This window comes from Cynocephalus volans, chromosome 14 (assembly GCF_027409185.1).
Source record: "Cynocephalus volans isolate mCynVol1 chromosome 14, mCynVol1.pri, whole genome shotgun sequence".
In the NCBI taxonomy this organism is placed as follows: domain Eukaryota; kingdom Metazoa; phylum Chordata; class Mammalia; order Dermoptera; family Cynocephalidae; genus Cynocephalus; species Cynocephalus volans.
In genome coordinates this window covers 11,727,578-11,747,708 of record NC_084473.1, presented here as the reverse complement: position 1 = coordinate 11,747,708, position 20,131 = coordinate 11,727,578, and the positions used below count along the sequence as shown (strand labels likewise).

General features: G+C 44.4%; 1 protein-coding gene across 1 annotated transcript in view; it reads right to left on the bottom strand.

Moving 5' to 3' along the window:
- The window catches only part of GREB1 (growth regulating estrogen receptor binding 1), a 141,586-nt gene that overhangs the window by 66,641 nt on the left and 54,814 nt on the right, over positions 1-20,131 (bottom strand). The window contains exon 2 of the mRNA XM_063078617.1: positions 4,400-4,556. Coding sequence (XP_062934687.1) covers positions 4,400-4,556 — 157 coding nt within the window. The remainder of the gene's footprint in view (positions 1-4,399; positions 4,557-20,131) is intronic.

The window sequence follows — 20,131 nt, the reverse complement described above, 5'->3', positions numbered from 1 at the left end:
TCATGGTACAGGGTTGTTATGAACACCCTTAAATACACAGGGCAAAGATTCCGTTGTTTCTTCTTTTTTTGTTTCTCTGTCTCCTCTTTTCTGCTAGTGTCTATGTTATCATGTCTCCTACTCTTGTCTTACTTGACCTCTAACACCCTCCTTCCATCCAGTAGCTTTTAGGTTGATGATGAAATCGCATGCAATAGAAGGTGACTGAACTGGGAATCAGGCGATTCCTGTTTCAGTACAGGGATCTACCACTGCCTGTGTGGCCACAAGAAAGTCACTTAACCTCTCTGTGCATCAGATTCTGCCTCTTCAAAATGAGGTGGTTAATTCAGATAAACCCTAAGGTCACTTTGAGTTGTAACGGTCTGTGTGGAAAACTATGATCCTCAGAGTTGCACAGGATGTTCTACATGTGATTTAACCAGTACAGGGTACTGGGAACATTACTTCACAGTGGCCACCACTTTAAAGGTGCCTGTGCAACCAGAGGCAGAGGAAACTGAGCATTTCAAGCAAGTGGGGGGCCATGACCTTGGGCAGGTCACAGCAGGAAGTGAAGCGAGAATTTCTGGCGTCTCTATCTCAATCCTTCTATGTCTAGAGGACACAGAGGTGATGGGAAAACTAAAAAGATTGCCCCAGAAGATCACAGGAGTGTGGGGGAGACAAACTTCCAAGCCTTCTTCCGATGCTTTCTTCCTGCCATTAAATGCAGGCACGCTGTGGTTTTAGCAGAAGGTATAGAGTCCTGCCCACACCCCAGGCACCAGCAGTGTGGCACAGGTCCCTGCATGGAGGGCACAGCCCATCCACACTCGTCCCTGAGCCAGTTCCCCAGGGCCTCAGAGGGGAGGGTGTGGACACCAACTATCACAGTGAAAAGGGGAGGGAAAATCCTGGGAGAACCAAAACAAGCAGTCCCCAAAGTCCGAGCGAGCCTCGCAGCCAAGGGCATATGGGAGAACTCCTGCATGTCATGCTGCTAAGCCGAAAGGGACAGGAATTCAGACTCTCGGGAAGAATTAAATTAGAGAGGAGGGTCTCAAGCCTCAGAAAGGCAAAGAAAATCCGGTCAGTAAAATAGCAAGATTAAAGGTCAAAGGTCCACCTCAGGACATTCCAGGGACTTTAATGGGATGGTCAGCCCTCAACAAGCGTAGGGAGGCTCCTCACCAGGAGCAGACCAAACCAGACATGTTGACCACAGACGCCGGCAGGATGAGAGCTCTAAAACAGCATTAGACAAAACCAACTGGGCCGCAGCTTAGGGTGGTCGTAGCAAAAACAGGCACCCAGAGACTCTAGCGTAGCTTCACTCCATGGAGTACGAGGCCATGAGCTTTAACGCTGATGTTCAGTTTTGTTTCTTTCCATGAGAAGAAGCTGTACGACTTTCTGAGGGGGTGGATTACAGGAATTTACCTGTGTCCTGTTGAATTAATAAATATTTATCCCAAAATACGGGTGGCATTTGTATTGTTGGTCTTTCTTTAAAAAAAAAAAATAATAATAATAATGTATAAAAGGTTTTTCCCCTAGGAGGAGGTGGTAGGTAAGAGCCATAATTCAAAGAACAAAGGTCCCTTGCTAAATCACCCTCGCAAATACATAAAATGTTAACAGATCCAAGGAGTGTTTAGTATACCAGTACCCTGGTCATAAAAATCATCTTTAATGTTATTGTCTGAGGAAAGCCAGCAAATAAGATAAGAGACTCTGAGAGAGACAGACAGACAGACAAAACAAGAGGTGGTCTGTACAAGCCTGTCTGCGCCAAGTTTTATGATGCAGGAAGCAGGGGCTCCAGCCCAGTGCTTGGTTTATGGGGACATTTAGCAAACCGAAAAGACTCTCCCCCTCCCACCAATCCCTCAGCCCCACCCTGAACTAGAAAAACAAAATCGCACAGGATTTCCCTATTCTGTTTGCTGGACACACAGGAAAACCATAGCGAGCACTTGTTCCAGTTTTCATATCAATGTGAAGGCCCCGGCAGGGAACCTTCCACCTTCAACACCAAAGAAAGGAGAAGTACAAGCCTCAGGCTGTCCCCAGCAAGCACCAGACGCCCCCAGCAAGCACCAGATGCCCCCAGCAGATAAGAGCACCCTGAGAAGTCAGGATGTTAGAGACAAGGCCTCTCAATTAGAGGCAGGGAGAGAGAGTCTTCAAGATCATTAAACAGAAGGAAAAGTTGATTAGGAATCCTCAAAGGGCTTTCTGCTCCTTTCTCTCCCCCCATGTGAGCAGCCCCGAGCCTACCTAACCACTTGTCTGTCCCCTTTCATCTCAGAGCTGCCAAAGCTAAGAACACCACTCTGCTACTCAGGCACTCCTTCTAAACTTTGAGCAAACCAATCTTTCATCTTCCCAAATCACGGGATTCAATTACTCTTGCTGGTGAAGACAAAAGCACTTTGCAGAATTTAAGGTACCATTCAAAAGGTACTAAGTTACCATCATTGTTACTAAATTTAAGTTACTGAGTTATCATCATTTTTACTATGATTAGTTTATCATTACAATAAAGCTTTTCAATACTATAAGAAGTTAAGGATGACCACCACGTAATAGTCAGAAAAGTCTTTCAGCTGGCTAAAAACATAGTCTACAAAATATTCTCTAGTTATTTCTCAGCTCCCAACAATGTCACAGTAACATTTCCAATGCCAGAAAATTTTGTCACTTTTGATGTGAATACCAGAATTTTCCTAATTCATGGTTTTGACCACAGTGGAGTTTCTCTCAGACCCAGATCCAGTTGTTTTAGGTCCTTAGCTGTGCTATGTGTAAGGTTAATTCGGTAAAGACATTTTAAACAGTGACACAGGAATGCTTCTCTGTTAGAATAAGGAACTATAAGACATCACATTAGCTCATGCAGGGCTCCTTGAAGACCTCTGAGCCTGCTTTTCTTCATGTGCAACCCTCCCCAGCCCACCAGCCTTGCACCCATCCACCACAAACACACACTCAACACAAACTCACAGTCACACTCACACGCACCAAGACCAATGGAGCATGAGACCTGGCAAACTGCATGCTTTCTTGTTTAATTTTAGTTAATTTTTGCTTTAAAACACAGCTCCTTTTCACTTCAATAGCTAAGTGAAGTCTGTAGGTAACATCAAATCAAAGACATTAACTTACAAAAGGAACTGCCACAACAGTAGCTGTCTGTAAAGCTACACGACTGTGCCAGTTGTTGGGTTGAGGCAATAGGTACGCTAATTGGATGGCTGGGCATTTCATAACTAAAGCCAAGGCATTTCATTATTTTAGTTATATTAAGTTTCCGTTTGTATTGTCAGGGCTAGGGCTCAGACCCTTCAAACCCACTGTACATACTGGGTCACCAGACCCCTCACGTGCCAGGCTGGGTCACCAGATGCAGGAGGTGTGGACCCCTCACACACAGGTCCATGCTAGGTAATTGGGAAAGATCCCGGAAGCCATTGGCAGATGACATGAGCTCAGTCCTCAGCAGTAGCAGTAGAAGCAGCAGTGGCAGTGGCCTCTCAGGGCATCCTGGGGGCACTGGCAGCAACAGCTTGCAGCAATAGTACCGTACTCCAGCAGCAGTTAGCGGTCTCCCCGTGATCCCACTGGGGGCATCCCTGGGGACGGGGAGTGCCATGGATGAGAGCCACTCGTCCTTTATAATTAAGTTATAACCCAGGACACCTGGGTGCACATGCGCAATGACATTAGACAATAACCAAGGAACACCTGGGAGCGCATGCATATTTACATCAAATGCTCGGCAAGATTCTGAACATCTGAGGGACCCTGATCATTTTTCTATATTTTCCCAACACTGTCTCACACTATGGACTGCTGTGGGGTTACTTTTAACATGAAAATACACGGCTCTAAAAAATACAACCGTTATACTGTCTGGATAAAGTAAACCTTAAAGTCATCTCTGTGCCTAAAGATTATTTATTCTCGGCACATATTAAATTCCAAAGGGTTTGCTCTTGGTTTTTTTCTAGAGGGCTCTTGTGCCTGCTATCACAAAGAGAAACTACATAGACTATTTTGCAAAGATATGGACAAAGAGAAAAAATATATAGCTGAGAGTCAGAAGCATTAAAATTTCTTACTTATCCAAGTGAAAATGTCAAACCTTCTAATAACAGTAAAAGTAACAAATTCAAAACAGTCTAATCTTCCTTTCTGTTAATCCAATGAACAATTTTATTCCTCACAACTTTATGGCTGAAACTTAATTTTAGCCAAGTAAGAACTTCAGTGCAACTTTCTTTTTCTATTGTTTCTTTTCTGCTGCACTCAGTATTTCCTATCCAGAGCAGAAGAAGAAAGAGTTTCAAGTTTTGTTGCTAACATTAACTGCACAGAATAAAAGAAATGCACAAAAGAAACAGGCATCTCTTACCTTCTAGAGAGGCAAGCTGCTGCTCAGCCTCCAGGTACAGCTGGGAGAAGATGGGCCTGGGCACCAGGTTGTTGGACCGCAGGGAAGCCTCAATGGAATTGTGCAAGACCTCCTCAAACCGTGTCGTCTTCAGCTGTCCAGCATACGAATTTCCCATCTTCAAAAGACAGGAAGGAGTCTTCTGTTTAAAATGGCATTTCAGTTTTGGTGAAAAAAGACTGACCATGCACAAAGCCCAGGGAGAAGGTAAACCAGCTGCAAGGAGGGAAAGGTGTGTGGCCTGTGCTCAGCAAAGACAGGGAGGCAGCTCTCAGGGGCAGCTACGGCCGGGCAATTACAGGAAGTTATATAAGTAACAGCCTGCTCTTCAGCACTCAGCAGAGCCCAACACCCTTTAGAATACTTCTCTAGAAATCAGTGCCTCCTAGCCATCCCCAGGTTTCACGAGACCCCCACTTTTCCCAGAGATGGAATCCTGCCCCTGAGAGGCCCCAAACAAATGTGGTTACATTTTCCATGACCTGCAAGAGAATGGCCCTTCGGCACTTTATGTATGTGACAGCAACTGACCCTTCAGCAGCCCATGACAACCTCCCTAGACTTTAGGATATAGGAGTCACCTCCCTTCCCCTTCTCAGGAGGCAAGCTAGCAGATTTTTCATCATTACCTTTTCTGGTAAAAGGCTGATTATTAACATTCTTAGTATAAAGCCTTTTTTAGTTTATTACATGTTTCCATTATATAAGTAATGCAGAACTCTATCTGGAAAACTTGGAAATCTGGAAATTACAGAAGAGGGTGGGAAGACAAGAGAAAAATCACCAATATTTCTATCCCCCAAGACAACCACTGTGATTTTTTTTGGTAGCAGCTTAATTGAGCTATAATTCACATTCCATACCACTTGTAGTATGCAATTCAATGTTTTTTAGTATATCCCAGTGTTGTGCAGCTATCATAAACCAATTTTAGAACATTTCCACCACCCCAAAAAGAAATGTCATAGCCATCATTCCCCAATCCCCCAACCACTCCAGCCCTAGGCAACAACTAATTTATCTTGTCTCTAGATTTGCCTATGAGGTCTTTTGTGGCTGGCTTCTTTCACTTAGCACAACGTTTCCAAGATTCATCTGTGTAGCAGCATGTGTCAGTACTTCATTCCCACTGCCACCTTTGATGTATTCTTTACAGATTTAACTCTCTTCAGAACTTGGGGGTGGAAAGGGATGGGAGATTGTATTACATAGTTATAATCATATTATAATACAATTTTTTATTTTTTTTTTCACTTGACAGAAGCATCTCACTCAACCCTCTTACAAATGCTTTTCTAACAATTAAATGGCTGCATAATATTTCATTAAGGGAAAATGATGGTATTTGCTCAGTCATTTCTCTCTGATCATTCATATGGTAAAATCTCTATATTTAGTCCTTCCCAAGAACAGGCATTTAAATGTATACACCTTTCTAATGTTTCCCACTTATTTTGTTTCATTAAATTTAGCTTTTTGTTCACATTTCCCTCTTTCTATTTTCTTTCAGTTTAGTTTGTTGCACTTTTTCCAAGCTTTTCTAAATGATTGCTTATCATCATCTTTATTTTTCATCTTGCTTTTCTAACAATGAAGACATTTAAGGTTACACACTGTCCTCCAGGTACTTCTTTTGCTATGGCATATAGGTTTGGTATAAAGTTTCTTTCTAAACAGTTTATGATCTCCCTCTTGATTCCCTCTTAGATCCAATAATTATCTAGGAGTGTGTGTTTAATTTCTAAATAGTCAAGACTTGGGTGGGGCTGAGGGGAGGTCAGACTTACTTATTTCTAATTTATATTGGATTATAATCAAGACTCTGGTCTTTAGAAACTCTACCTTTTAAACTTGCTAAGTGTTCCTTTTTGATGGACACCTGATAGATTTTTACAAATGTAAGAGAAGAGATGCATAAGTCCTCTTCAAGGGATGAAAAGAGATCGATTACATTATTCAATTCTTCCATATCCTTGTGTATTTCTTCTCTACCATACTGTTAATTTTTCAAGGAGCGTCTGACTTACAAAACAGCACAAGATGCTTGCAGTGAGCTCACCAGGGACGGTAGTTTCCTGCCTCCCTCTACAATGACTTGCACACATGCTAGTTATGAGCCTGGCTGCACCAGCTGGACAGAAGCTCACACATCACTTTGACTCAAGACATACGTGATAAATCCCCCTTGTCCTAGTTCTGTTGGTGGCAGAGCCTTTCAAGATGTCATCTTTGCTGCCCTGTAGGAGCTCTGGTTTCCCTCCTGAAGGTAAAATGAACTGGTGTAGCCATGTTGATTTTCTGCCTCTATTGTGAGGAAGGTTCAGCCTTTCCTCTTCCAACTCAAAGTAAATGGAAACCATTAAGTACTTCCTGCTTGTGGCAATAATTCCTGACCACAGGGCCCCTTGGTGCCTCTGCTGTATTACAGCTCAGGGAAATGAGCTGCTGGGAGGATTGTTTCAGGAATTTGCCCCAACAAAAAGAAAGTGCTGAGAGAGGGGTCAGCCGCTGGAGAGACCTAATAGCCCAAGGCAGAGTACACACTTTAGTACACGAGTGAGGGGCCACAGCCACGTCTGGGGACACTTGCATCATTTTCAGTTCAGGGTGGTCCTATTGAAAGTTGCTGCCAATTAGTAACATCACAGTGCCTCCTATTTCCATAGCATCTTTGTCTGAAGAGCCTATGGCACACAGAAAGAAGCTTTAAGTCCAACCCATTTTACATGGAGCCCTGCAGAATCATGCTTTATGACTGAAAGAACACAACTGGGGCATCCAGACCCTCCCTTCCTAAGGTCCTGTTCAGCTCACCTGAGAGGGTATTGGCACCCAGAGCCCAGAGGACTCCATCAGTTAAGGCACATCCATGCCTAGTGTGCCCAGGGAAATAAAGAGGAAAAAGGAAAACTAACATTCATTGTCCAGCTTCTGTGTGCAAGGTGCTGGATGTGTTCCCCAGTTAACATGCCTGGTAGCCACAGGAGGTGTACTATGAAGCCCATCGTACAGATGGTAAATTCAAGTCTTGGGGACATGTAACCTAAAAGAACTCTTGTTGAAAGAAAAGAAATGGAATGGGAAAGGGGGCAGGGGAAGGGAGAGAGAAAAGCAGCAGAAAGGCCCATGGCATAGAAAAGTTTCACACCCAATAAATGCAAATGTTATTTTACAGCCTTAAGCAAACATCAGTTTTAATGTCTATAAGCAAACAAATAGTGACAGAGAAAATGCATACCACTCCCTGTCTAGTGATGCACAGCAAATCATAACAATAAGTACACACGGGTCAACCAGAATGGGGAAGAAGCAGCGAGAACAGGATTAGATGTTACAGCCCCTCCTATCATTCCCTGTTGGACCACAACCAAATAGTGTGGGAACTTCCTACATGTCGTGGCAGTGCTCTACCTTATAGACAAGATCTGACCTAGAAGCCACACCTGCCAGGTGAGGAGGATTTGGGACAGGAGAGCCGGAGCAGGCCTGCAGTGGAGGCACCCCTGGCTCTGTGGCTCATTAGAATCCAGCACCTGACCAACGGGGAGCTGAAAACCCAGACAGAGAAGAGCCTAGTTCAGGGTCAAACACTAAAGCTTAAATCCTCCCAAATGCCTCATGGAACGAAGACAATGCCGGTGAAAGACCTCCTTGGGCTGGTCATTCCTTTCCCTATCTCAGCTCTGACCATTCACTCCCTGTCCACAGTGTCTGTGCCAGACTCCTGCTGCAGGTATGCAGGTCTGCAACCTGCCTCCAGGACCTCTTCCATGCCGAGACATAATGTATCCACCCCCTGAATTCCAAGGCCTGGACCAGTTCCTCCAATGGTGCATGTTGCTCTTCACCCACAGAATCTGAACCAGTGCCCATCAGAGCAGAGATGATGGTCACACCACAGCCCTCAAGTTAATGCACAAAAGCCTGGTAGACTGGAAAGACCACGTGTGACCCAAGAAAAGTGCTTTACTCCCTGGGCCTCCGTGTTCTCATCTGTAAAATGGGTACTTAGAAGAACTGATTGGTCATTTCGGAGAGTAAAAGAGATAGAGTGTGTAAAAGTGCCTGGCATAGTACCCAATAGTCAGTGCATGCTCATTAATTTCTGGCTAGTTTCTGAACATTCACTTGAAAAGATAAGAATTTCAGATCATAAATAACAAGTGACAAAAAGCAAGACAGCCCACAAGTGGTACAGCTTAAGAGTGAAAGAAATCAGCAAGAACATGGGTCATAAAAAGGGGCTAGTACCTGAAATGGGTCAGTAAGGTTGAGTAGGATAATATTGTCAAAAATTTGAGAGCAGCATTTGAGAAAGGGGCAAGAGGGAGCAAAGGCACGAAAGCTCCAAGGGAACAGACACACTCTAGAAAAAGCAAGTTCATTTGACCAAACAGCTTACAAGATGACCCTGTGATAGAATAATAAAGACAAGCCTAAGGGTAAAAATTAGACATCGTTTCCAACAAACAGTCCCCAAAGCTTCAGAACTAGGGGTTTATGATGATTAAGGCAATGTTTTAGCAGGTCAATCTGACAGAGATGTTTGGGATAAAATTGGAGGGAAGGCCTCGGGACAGGAGACCTTGTGGATGCTGTTTCTACTGGACCTTTGACATCTGCTTGTTTTTAAGAGTAAGGCACAAAAAGTTGCTTTAAAACTCCATACATAGGAATGCAGCTGGTTGCCTGGCCAGCCTTAAAAATGAGAGGACACCCAAAGATCATGAGCATCATAAAGGCTTTTGAGAAATCCTTTAAAATAAAAGGTAGAGACCAAAAGAAACAAAGAGATAAAAGAGAGCAAGTAAAAACTGCAAAGAAAACGCATCCAGCACAATTAGTATCCTCAGAGGAATACTGCATCCACAAAACAAGAACAGAATGCTATAAAAAGTAACTATGCCGAAAATAAGAAAACTCTTATACACTGTTTACATGGTAACAGCAATTTAAGCTTTATTATAAGGGCCAGAAGGCAAAGTTGAAGATAAAGGTACAAAAGATAGAGAAGAAAATTTGAATGACTGTGTAATTGTGTGACAGGATGACCATAACATTAAGCTGACTTTTTTGCAGGAGTTATAAATGTCATTTTCTTGTCATATTCTTCCCAAAAGAAGAGAAAATCAGCTACTCCTGGCCACAGTTACCCTGAAACATTTCATTAATGTGGCTCTTATTCCTTGCACATTTAATCACTCTCTTTTTTCCCTCTTGAAGAAGAGCAGTTAAGATGTTGGCTGGAAAAGGACTTAGACACCAAATACCCACAGAGAGAAAATGTTTTTATGTTCCTTTTCAACATCTTTATTACATTACCATGTTAGAAAATAAACTCTTTGAGGGTGGAGGAAAAAAATTTGAGGATCAATCCACAGGGCCCAATAGGAGTTCCAGGAAGAGAGAACAAAGAAAAAAGGAGGGAAGAATATTCCCAACGAAATCATCTAGAAAATTTTCCAGAACCATAAGACATAAATTTCTACAATTAAAGGACCTGTCAAGGACCCAGCACAATAAATGTTTAAAAGGATAAACATCAAAGCACATCACCATGAAATTTTAGGACACCAGGAATGAAGAGAGGATCCCAAGAAATCACAGAAAGAAAAAGCCAGGTCACATTCTAGGGCTTAAATGACATCAGAACGACTTCGGATTTCTCAACAGCAATACTGGTCACTAGAAAATAATGAAATAATGCCCTCATAATTCTCAGGGAAATTATTTTCTACCTAGAATTCTAAACCCAACCAAAATAATCAAAAGTGAGAGTAGAATAAACCATTTTCAGAAATGCAAAATCTCAAAAGCATTTACCTCCCAAGTTTTATTTCTCAAGAAGGTTCTGGGGCATGGACTAAATTAACAAATGTGAAGCCATGTGGCCCAGGATGGGGGATCCAACAGAGGAGAGAGGGAAAGGGGACTTGCAGGGTGATTGTGGCAATGGCCAGGCAATCCACACTGGATGGGGGACAGAGGGCTCCGGGAAGGATGTCTCCAAGAAGAAAACATAGTAACAGATTTGATTATCTGATGTGTTAACCACATTGAAAGGAGTTTTTCAAGTTCTATCAGAACATGGGGATAAATTATTAATAGGTTCATAAAAATTTAAGTAAACAAAAAAGGACAATTAGTAGCTCCAGGAAAAATAAGATGTACAAGAACTGAAAATTTAGTTATACCACACTGTAAATCTACGGTGAGCACTGATTCATCCAAAGTTTGATGCAACTATTTGGAAGGATGGGAAAGGGAGGGATGTGTACATATGTGGGCACGCGCACCTGTGCTTGGGTGCATGCAGGTGTGTTGGTGCACGTATATTTGTGTGTGGGTGTGTGCTAGGTGTGCATACACATGTGCGTTTGGGTCTGTGCACGTGAGGGTGCATATCTACGGTAGAAGGAAAGAGGTGTAAGAAAACTAAATTCTCATATTCCACAGTAAGAATGAAAAAGTCTAGACACAAACAAAAAACAGGAGCACAATTTCTTATTTGGAAATAAAGAAGAAAATTCCAGAAAAGAAAAAAAAAAAAATGAAAGTTAAAAAATGGTTGCCTAGGGCTGGCCTGTGGCTCACTTGGGAGAGTGTGGTGCTGATAACACCAAGGCCGCGGGTTCGGATCCCTATATAGGGATGGCTGGTTGGCTCACTTGGGAGAGCGTGGTGCTGACAACACCAGGTCAAGGGTTAAGATCCCCTTACCATTCATCCTTAAAAAAAAAAAAATGGTTGCCTCTATGGAGCTGGAATTGGGGTGGAAATAGATTTTTCATTTTCATTTTAAAGCTTATAATACTATTTTTTTAAGATTATACATGTTTACATTTATTAAAAACAGAAGGCTACATTTAAAAAATACATGAAATGCAGGCATAAAAATAGAATGGCAGACATTCCACAGAATCTCAGTAGAACAGCAACTGAAAATCAGGGTAGACTGCAGACTAATATCAAAGAAAGGGCATCCTATTAAGCATTTCCACAAGCATTATCTAATTTAATTTTGAAAACAACCCTGTCTGGTAGTTATTTTTCTCCCTACTTTTATCCCTACTTCACATACGAAGAAACTAAGAAAGAAGGCTCGAGAGGGTTGGACTGGTCTGAAGACACACTGCTAGTGCCTGGTCTGGAACTGAAAGCCCATCTCCAAAGAATCTCTGTCATAAAAAAGTAGAGTTAAGATGTTTAAACTAGCAGAATATAAAACTCTCAGGCATCCTCATTTTCAGGGTTATAAATCTGTGTTACAGTCACCTCCTAAGGCCTTTTCTAGAAGTGACAAGACCCTTCCCAATTTTACAAAAAGCAATGGCATTCCGCTAAACTTCCAAAGGACAGTACTAGGAAGCTGGTCTGTAAAGACTAAGCACGCACACCCATCCAAACCAGACATCCCCCCGGGCTGACTGACGCTTCATTACGCTGGGAGCCAAGAAAATCCTGCAATTATTCAAAGAAGGCATACTCCCAAACCACATGACAGAGCTTATAAGGTCCCTGTTATAGAACTTATATTACAGCATTATATCCAAAGTGAGCACAAAAAAAAGAAAAAAAAAAAATCAAAGCTTCTGTTTATATCTATTTTATCTAATCATTTCAATTATTCTTCAATACATGTTTTATAATGTAAATAATATATAGTCTACAGATCGCATGCATGAACCACAGTATGTAAGTCAATAAACAAATATGGTGTATATATAAATTATATATATGTATGTGTGTGGGACGAGAGAGAGAGAACCTGAGCTTGAATGGAAGAATAAGAAACCAATACAGAATTCTTCCCTATGTACTATGAGGGTACTTCAAAAAGTACATGGAAAGGGCCGGGCCTGTGGCTCACTCGGGAGAGTGCAGTGCTGATAACACCAAGGCCACGGGTTCGGATCCCATATAGGGATGGCCGGTTAGCTCACCGGGTGAGCATGGTGCTGACAACACCAAGTCAAGGGTTAAGATCCCCTTACCCGTCATCTTTTAAAAAAAAAAAAAAAGCTCATGGAAAAATAGAATTAAAAGTTAATACAAGTCTTTCCATGAACTTTTTGAAGTACCCTCGTGTGTGCCAAGAAATTTCTTCCCAACAGCCCAGTGACATAAACTATTACTTTCATTCTTCAGAAGAGATGGAGCCTGGGATTTAAAAGCATTTACTGTCTTCACAACTTTATTATTTTCTTTAGCAATGTAAACCCCAAGAATATCTTAAGTAAAAATCAAAACAATAGCTACTACTTATTAGGGCCACTTTATGCAGATATTTTTCTTGGTTTACATTTAATTCTATTCCAGCGCCATCACAGCCCTAAAACGCAGGGAGCAGAGTTCTCATTTCACACGTTAGGAAACCGAGGCCAGGCCCCAGTAAGGGACTAACTAGTCCTAGATCATACGTTGAGTTAATTTTAGAACATCCAGGGACAGCCCTAAGCATGAGAATCTTTGCTTTCAATGAAGCTGGTGACTTCAGAAATGGGAGGGTTTTTAAAGTTTCTTCAAAGCTATGTCCGCTTGCCCAGCCAGGCTAACACGCTGGGTTAGAAAAATTATTATCTCAGGTTCTTGATGGCGCTTTACCAAACTGGGGCCGCCACGGCGAGAAAAGAAACCCTCAGCACGTGAGCAGCTCCATGCAGAAGACGCGTTTCTAGCCACAGAGACACGACAGCGCATCCTGAAGAAGCCGCCTGAGGACCCGCCAGCGGCCCGAGGCACAGGCAGCGGCGCATGCGCTCCACAGCGCGGCTCCCGGGGCACAGGCAGCGGCGCATGCGCTCCACGGCGCGGCTCCCGGGGTCCGTGGGGCGCCTGCGCAGTGCCCACCGCTGCAGTGACGCCACGGTCAGTCCCCGGGACTGCAGCAGAGCCTTGCGACTGCAGCCCGTCCAAAGGGAACTATTCCAGCCTCTCCTAGAAGTGACTTTTTCCCTTTCTTTTGTTAAAAATAAAATATCCAAAGGTTTAGCCCCAGAGGTAGAAAACCCAGTTATCTTAAAAAGGCTCTCCAGCACTCACCGGGGAGCTGGAAGAGTTACGTGTCCCACCTTAACACAAGCCCCTAGTGATTCTCCTGCCCTCTATGAGCTCTTTCCCTTTGCCTTTCATCAGTCAAGCGCTGAGGCATTTCTCTCAACCCAGAGCCCAGACCTGTCCGCTTGGTCACTGAGTTCCCGGAATGTGCTGGAACTCACTTCCTAAGGTAACGCTCGGCTCTGGGTGCTCCTGGGCGCCGCACACTCGTCACTGGGCTCATAGACATGAAGCCATCACCTCGCTCTGCGGCATGCTCCGGTGACCCGGCTCCTCCCCTTCCTGGTGCCCACCGACGCCCTCACAGTGTCCAGATCAAAACCAGCAGGATTCTCAGAGACGGCCCTGCAGGTCCCTTCAATTTATAAGATAATAAACCGCTCACTATCGTTGGACTTTACCTACTTCAAAAAAAAAATTCAAACTTGGGCCCTGCAAAGTGGTCATAATCTGTCATTATGGGGGGAAAGCATGTACTTTAGAATAAGACTGCCCGGGGGCTTGATTCACGATTATGCGTCTTTCGAGCTGTGTGACCTTGGGTAAGTTTCCTAGGCTCTCTGAACCTCCATTTCCTTATCTAAAGATGAGAAGAAACATCTTACAGACTTGTAGTGAGGACTGCATGAACTAACATGTGTAGGGCAGCTGGCATATAGTAGATGTTAATAAGTTCTAGTTTTCTTTCTAAAATTGGAATTAACTGCTCATAATTCTGATTTCTAGAGACTAACCAGACACTTAATAAGTGTTAATCTTGATTTAATTTTATTTATTGTACTCCAGTGGAAATAAGTAAACTTCTGGCTTCCTTAGGAGTAACCAACTGAAACGTGCCTCTACAAGTAGTTATTTCATCTCTTATTCCCCCTCCCTCCCCCTCTCCAACTAAACTGGAAGACACCTGACTAGTAGCAGGAACTATTTTAGTCACCTCTTTACTTCTCTTGGTGCCTGCAATCTGCAAAAAGGAGGGGAGGGGGAAGAGAGAGGAAGACCACCCGTTTAAGGTTAGAGTAAGGATTGTAAAAAAATAGAGTGTGGTCCTGTCTGAAAGCATTCAGAGCCAGCATTTAAAGCCCCAGGTGCTCCAAATAAACACATGAGGTTTTCATTCAAGACCCGAGGATGTCATCGCTGTTACAGTTCCAGAACATTTATTAGCTAGTGCCACCGCCCCCTGCCACCCCAGACATTACCCGAACTCACATTATTGTTCTTTGCTCCAGTCAGAGCCAGGAGGAGCCCTTCCTGTGAGCATCAGAGTACAAGATGTGCACCTTTATTCTTTCCTCGTGAACACACTGCTGCTCAGCAGCCCCCGTGTGCACCTGTTCTTCCTGCAGCTTAAATTGAAGCCCAAATTAATTGCTCCCTCTTCTTCCCTACCCACTCCGCACCCCCACCCCCCCACCCCCGCAAGCACCTCCACTGTGCTCTGGGCTTGTTCTCCCTAAGATGCTGCAGAGAGGGTCTGTGGGTACCACCTGCCCTGGGGACCGAGCTGCCGGTGCAGCAGGGAAGCTCACTCCTCTCCACCTTCCCCTCGTAGCCCACAGCAGTTCCTTATGGAGGGTGGAGACGCTGCTAGTTATCCCAGGATGCAGAGACTCTGCTAAACCACTGCCCAGGCCACCGCAGGCTCCAAGACAAGACACAGCTGGAGGCCTTCAGGGTCTCAGGGCCCAAGTTCAGATAGCTGGGTCTGTCCCAAGCCACAAATAGACAACTTCTGTAAGAAGCAGAGAACTTTCCTCTTGTAGAATCATGGTTCTGCCTTAAAGTTAAATGCTTACATAATCTCAGTTAGAGACCTGGCAGAAATATTGCATTCCCACTTGGGGCTAAGGATGAAGGTGAAATAGCCATGGCCCCTGCCCTGAAGACCCCCACAGTTATGGGAAGTGCAGGTAAACAACACAGTGCAGAGTGGGACTGACTGTTTGGGGAACAGGGGCCAGAAGGAAACAAAGGGAGTGGAAAATTCTATCAGGTCAATCTCAGAGAGCCTCATGGAAGGGCTCAGTCTTGAAGGATGGGTACAGGTTTTCCAGCTGAAAAGAACAGGCATTACAGGCAGAGGTATACAATGCACCCAAGGTGACACCACTGTGTGATTGGGGAACACATGTCCTTCCAGGTGGCTGGAGCATAAAGAGTACATGGGGAACAGAGGGTAGGAGGGCAGTGAGGGAGCCAGTTCAGACTAAGCCCTGCTAAAGTGTTTAGAATTAACCCTGTAGGTTCATAAAAGTATTTTAAGCAAGCCTGATTAGATAGCATTTGAGAGAGATTACCTAGGCTAAGTAAGGGAGACCCATAGGAGGATACTGCACTATACTGAGGCTCAGAGAGGACACAGAGACTGCTACGTGTGGAGGATGACCGAGAGGGAGGAGCTGGTTGACTCTGGCTTTGGAAGTAGGAAGTCGGTGGTGTTATCATTGTAGCCCAGAAAACAAGTGTGCACATCTGAGCAGCGGGCTGAAGGGGTCAGAAACCTGTGCCATGCCCTTGCTCCCCATCCATCCACTCACAGACGTCTCCTGCCTCCTGAACGTGGCCGGTACCCACTTATCTCTGCCAGCTGTCCCCTCTCACCCTCACCTTGAGAAGTGATGACAGCAGAGAAGCGGCTCTGGAGTCAAGTCCACAAGAGAAACCCCATCCCTGGCTTCCCACCAGAACTTTCTTCCCTTCTCTTTTGCCCTGCTGCCTCAATTCCAAATCACATCCAAAACACACCTTGGACCCTCCAACCTGTGGCTCCATCTCCTTTTGGGAGATAGCCTTCCCCTAGAATCCCTGCCAACCTGGGCCATTCCCAGCCTCATGCAAAGGTGGCAGACACTGCCCTAGCCAGACACAAGGACATGGCCCCACCCCAGAGTCTCACCCAAACACTCCAAACTCCAGCAGCCACTAACCCCTGCTCCTTCCTCTTCTGACCTCCCAAATTCTAACTGGAAGAATTCCTGCCAACACAAGTGTACTGACTTATTTCTGGTGAGTTCAAAGTTTCAAGAACCAAATGAAAAAAGCAGGGCCCTCTCAGGACTGCATTCTCAGCCTCGCTCGGTCATTCCCAACAGTGTGGAGGCCCTCCAGTAACCAGCAATGTCAGCCCTGAATATACGATGTGGCAGTAAACGCATTAAGACTGCAGAATGGCATCCTATAAACTCTTTGACAGTCCCCCTGGCAGGAAACAGGGCATTCTAATGTAGATTTCTCCGATTTTCCCTAGAGGAACTCATAAACCCCACAGGTGTTGTTAAGGAAGAAAAGGCGTGAGAGGTTGCCTGGCATCTAACGTGAGTCCCTCTCTGCAGCTGGGACTGCGGGGCCTGCAGCCATCAGCCACAAGCTGCTGAGACATCTGCTCACCGACAGCCAGGGTACCTCTTTGGAGCAAATTTGTAAGTGCTCTCGGATGGAACTACAAAGCAGTTAGCTGTGTATCCTCAAGCTGGGGTGAGAAGCGAACGGGAGAGAGAGACCTTCAGAGTAAAGCCAGGGCAGCGTCTCAGGGAAGAAGAGACTGCAGAACAACTTCTCTCCAGAACCAACAAGGCACGGTCCAAGAAGCGTCTTACATCTCCCTAGCCAATCACTTGTAAGAACCCTTACTGCTGCTTTCGTGCCCACCTTGTGCAAAACCAGTTATTTGCAATCTCTTTCCGTACCATTCCAAACAATACAGAGAAGGGCACTGATTCATTAAGTGGACATTCCCGAGTTTATTGCTCCCTGCACCTTATTAAAGGCTAATGCTTTCCATTATTCTGCTTAACACGGCCAGTGCCGTCTTCATAATGAGCAAAAAGCCAACACGAACCTCTCCAACCCCCAAAGTCAAATACACCGTACCTTACAAAAAGCTGGTCAGTTCAAGCAGCCCATAAACCAACCAGCCAGGAGCAAGCTAAGCCCAGCAAAGGCGGAAAGTGCAGGCAGAGGCTCCCGCCCCCGGCGGCCGCGCCTTTGATCTGCGCGAGAGCGCGCGTGGGGCGCGCGTAATGCCCCGCTGCGCAGAGCTGGGGCGGCCTGACACCGCGGCTCCCAGCCCCTGCCCCCAGGGAGAGGCAGCCAAGCCAGCCCGGGGAAATATTTCGGAGCTAGTATCTGCTCCGTGGCTACAACAACAACAACAACAAAAAAAAATCAGTAGTAGCTGTTCCAAGTTGCGCTCCATCGGCAAATGCCACAATTTTATGTCGTCTTAGCACTTTAGTGTTCCGCTGGGTCAGGGTGCTCTCCACGCAGGTACATAGCAATCTGTCTCTCTAACCACCAGCAGTTAAACTGATTCTTTTTAAACAACATGAAAGTGTTTGTACTTGGAGTAGAACCACGTACACTTGTGCAGAGAACAAAGGGTCAGGAGAAGAACACCAGCTTTGCCCCAGGAGATGGGCAGATGGGCAGCCTGGCTTGCCTCCAGATAAGTCAACAAATGCCCCTTAAAATAACCACCTCCTGAATACCAAGGAATGCATCCCAACAATGAAAACCTTTGAGAATCACAGGATGCATACTCCTAAACTAATTTTATTTAGATCATTTCTACCACTATGAAAGTGTCAAGAAAACACAAGATCTTGTCCAGAGCTTTCTATACATTCCTATCACAATTGACTTAGAAATCCAGGACTCTTGATCAAATCCTCACTGAAAAGGAAAGAAAAGAAATAATGAGAGCCCACTCCATTTGTGCTAAAATACCTTTAACTTTGATTTTTATCCCTTCTTGCAAGGGTCTTTAATTTCCCTGAACAACAATGACTTGAATATGGCCTGGGGTTTCAATGCAATCTACCTTCTATGACAAAAGCCAAAGAGATGGATTATTCTTGTTGGTGCCCAGTCAGCAAAGACAGTTCCCAGCTTTTTCTGAGCCCAGTCCCCAAAAGTAGCAGGAGCTACAGGGTGGAAGGAAGAGCCCCACGAGGCAGACCTGTTCCTTCCCAGGCTGAGCAGTGTTGCCCTAGAAAGGGTCCGTGGAGAACCTGCTCATCCCCACAGTCACAGCAAGGGTGGGGCAACGCCCCCTGGTGGTTCTGCTTGAGCAAGGCTTGGGGGTCCTGGAGCAGCCCCTGGTGCCAGGGGTTACTCACCTGGGGAGGCAAGTCAGGTCTGAGGAGGAAGGAGGGGGGCTGGAGAGGAGGCCACCACTCATCGAGTGCCTACTGCCTTCTGCCACTCAGAGTGCTGTGTGCAGTGGTGGGGACTGGGAACTGTGTAAATGCCCAACGAGAACGGAGCACTTACTGCAGTCTGCAATATCCACATGCACAAAAGCTATGTGTGTGTGAAGAGTTTGTAAATGAAGCCAATATACTTAGGATATAACACTCAGCAAGAAAAAGATTGAAAGTTGTTATGACTATATATTACATATACATTGCCAACAATTTTAAATGGCTATATATGTACATATACATATATATGATGTGTTATATATATATATATATATCATATATATTATGTTATATTATTATAATTTATTATAGAGAGAGAGACTGTGTGTTTAACCAGCAGAGTTTTTTAAAGGATGGGCTCTGGGCCCAGGCTTGGGTTTGAATCATGACTTGTTGGATGTTAGACCTTCAATAAGTTAACCTTCATGTGTCTAAGTTTCCTCAATCTGAAAAACGGGATAAAAGCACTTGCTTCTTAGGGTTGTTGTGTGGATTCAGTACTTAGAACAGTGCCTGCCAGATATATAATATTTGCTATACATGTCAACATAATAGTAACAATTATTATCGCTACTAAGCATTCAACCTGTAAATAAATAAATGAAACGCATAAAAGGGACTGAAAGAAAATGTATTTGCCTCTAAGTGAAAGAATTCAAGGGGTTTTTTTAATGCTTTTTTTCATCTTTGCCATAATTTTCCAACTTTTAAAATTGATACAAGTTGTCATTATCATGAAGAAAAAGTTAGCAAAAAAGGATTTGCCTTCATTAGGTCTGAATTACAATGGCTTTGAACTGACTATGCTTTCTCAATACTCTCAAAACAGGCTTTTGATGTGAAAATAACATCAAGATACCTAAAGAAGAGAGAGCACAGCCCCAGTGTCAGCTCTGTATGCTACCTTTGGTGTGAGTCTTCCTTCTAAACTTAAATCTGCAATTCTTTGCTCAATGCCAGTACAGCTCCTTGCCATGAGCCCTTTCTTCTATCCCACATCAAACGCTGTTCTCCACCTGTCCAAATCCTTTCCACATCAAACATGACAACCATGGATGTGATCATCATACCCACAGCCAACACCAGCATTGGAGACTCTGAGGTGTTTGCTTTTTTCTTTTTTATCTTTCTGATCACATAGGCTAGAAGCGACGACCTTCAAAAAGCAGAAAAGTCTCTACCTATCCAACAAAATGTTCTATATAATCACCATTAGCAAATAAATATGCCTTGGCCTTTACAAAACATTTCCCCAAGAGGTTTTCACATCACTTTAGGGGACAAAGCTTTACTGATTCAAACTGGGAGGGTTGGGCTGCCACTGCTGCCAGGTGTTGACTGCTCAAGGCACACTCCATGTCGCGTCACACCTCCGATTCTCTGCATGTGCTGTGTGTTCCCTCTGCCCGGAAAGCCCTTATTCCTCTCTCATGAC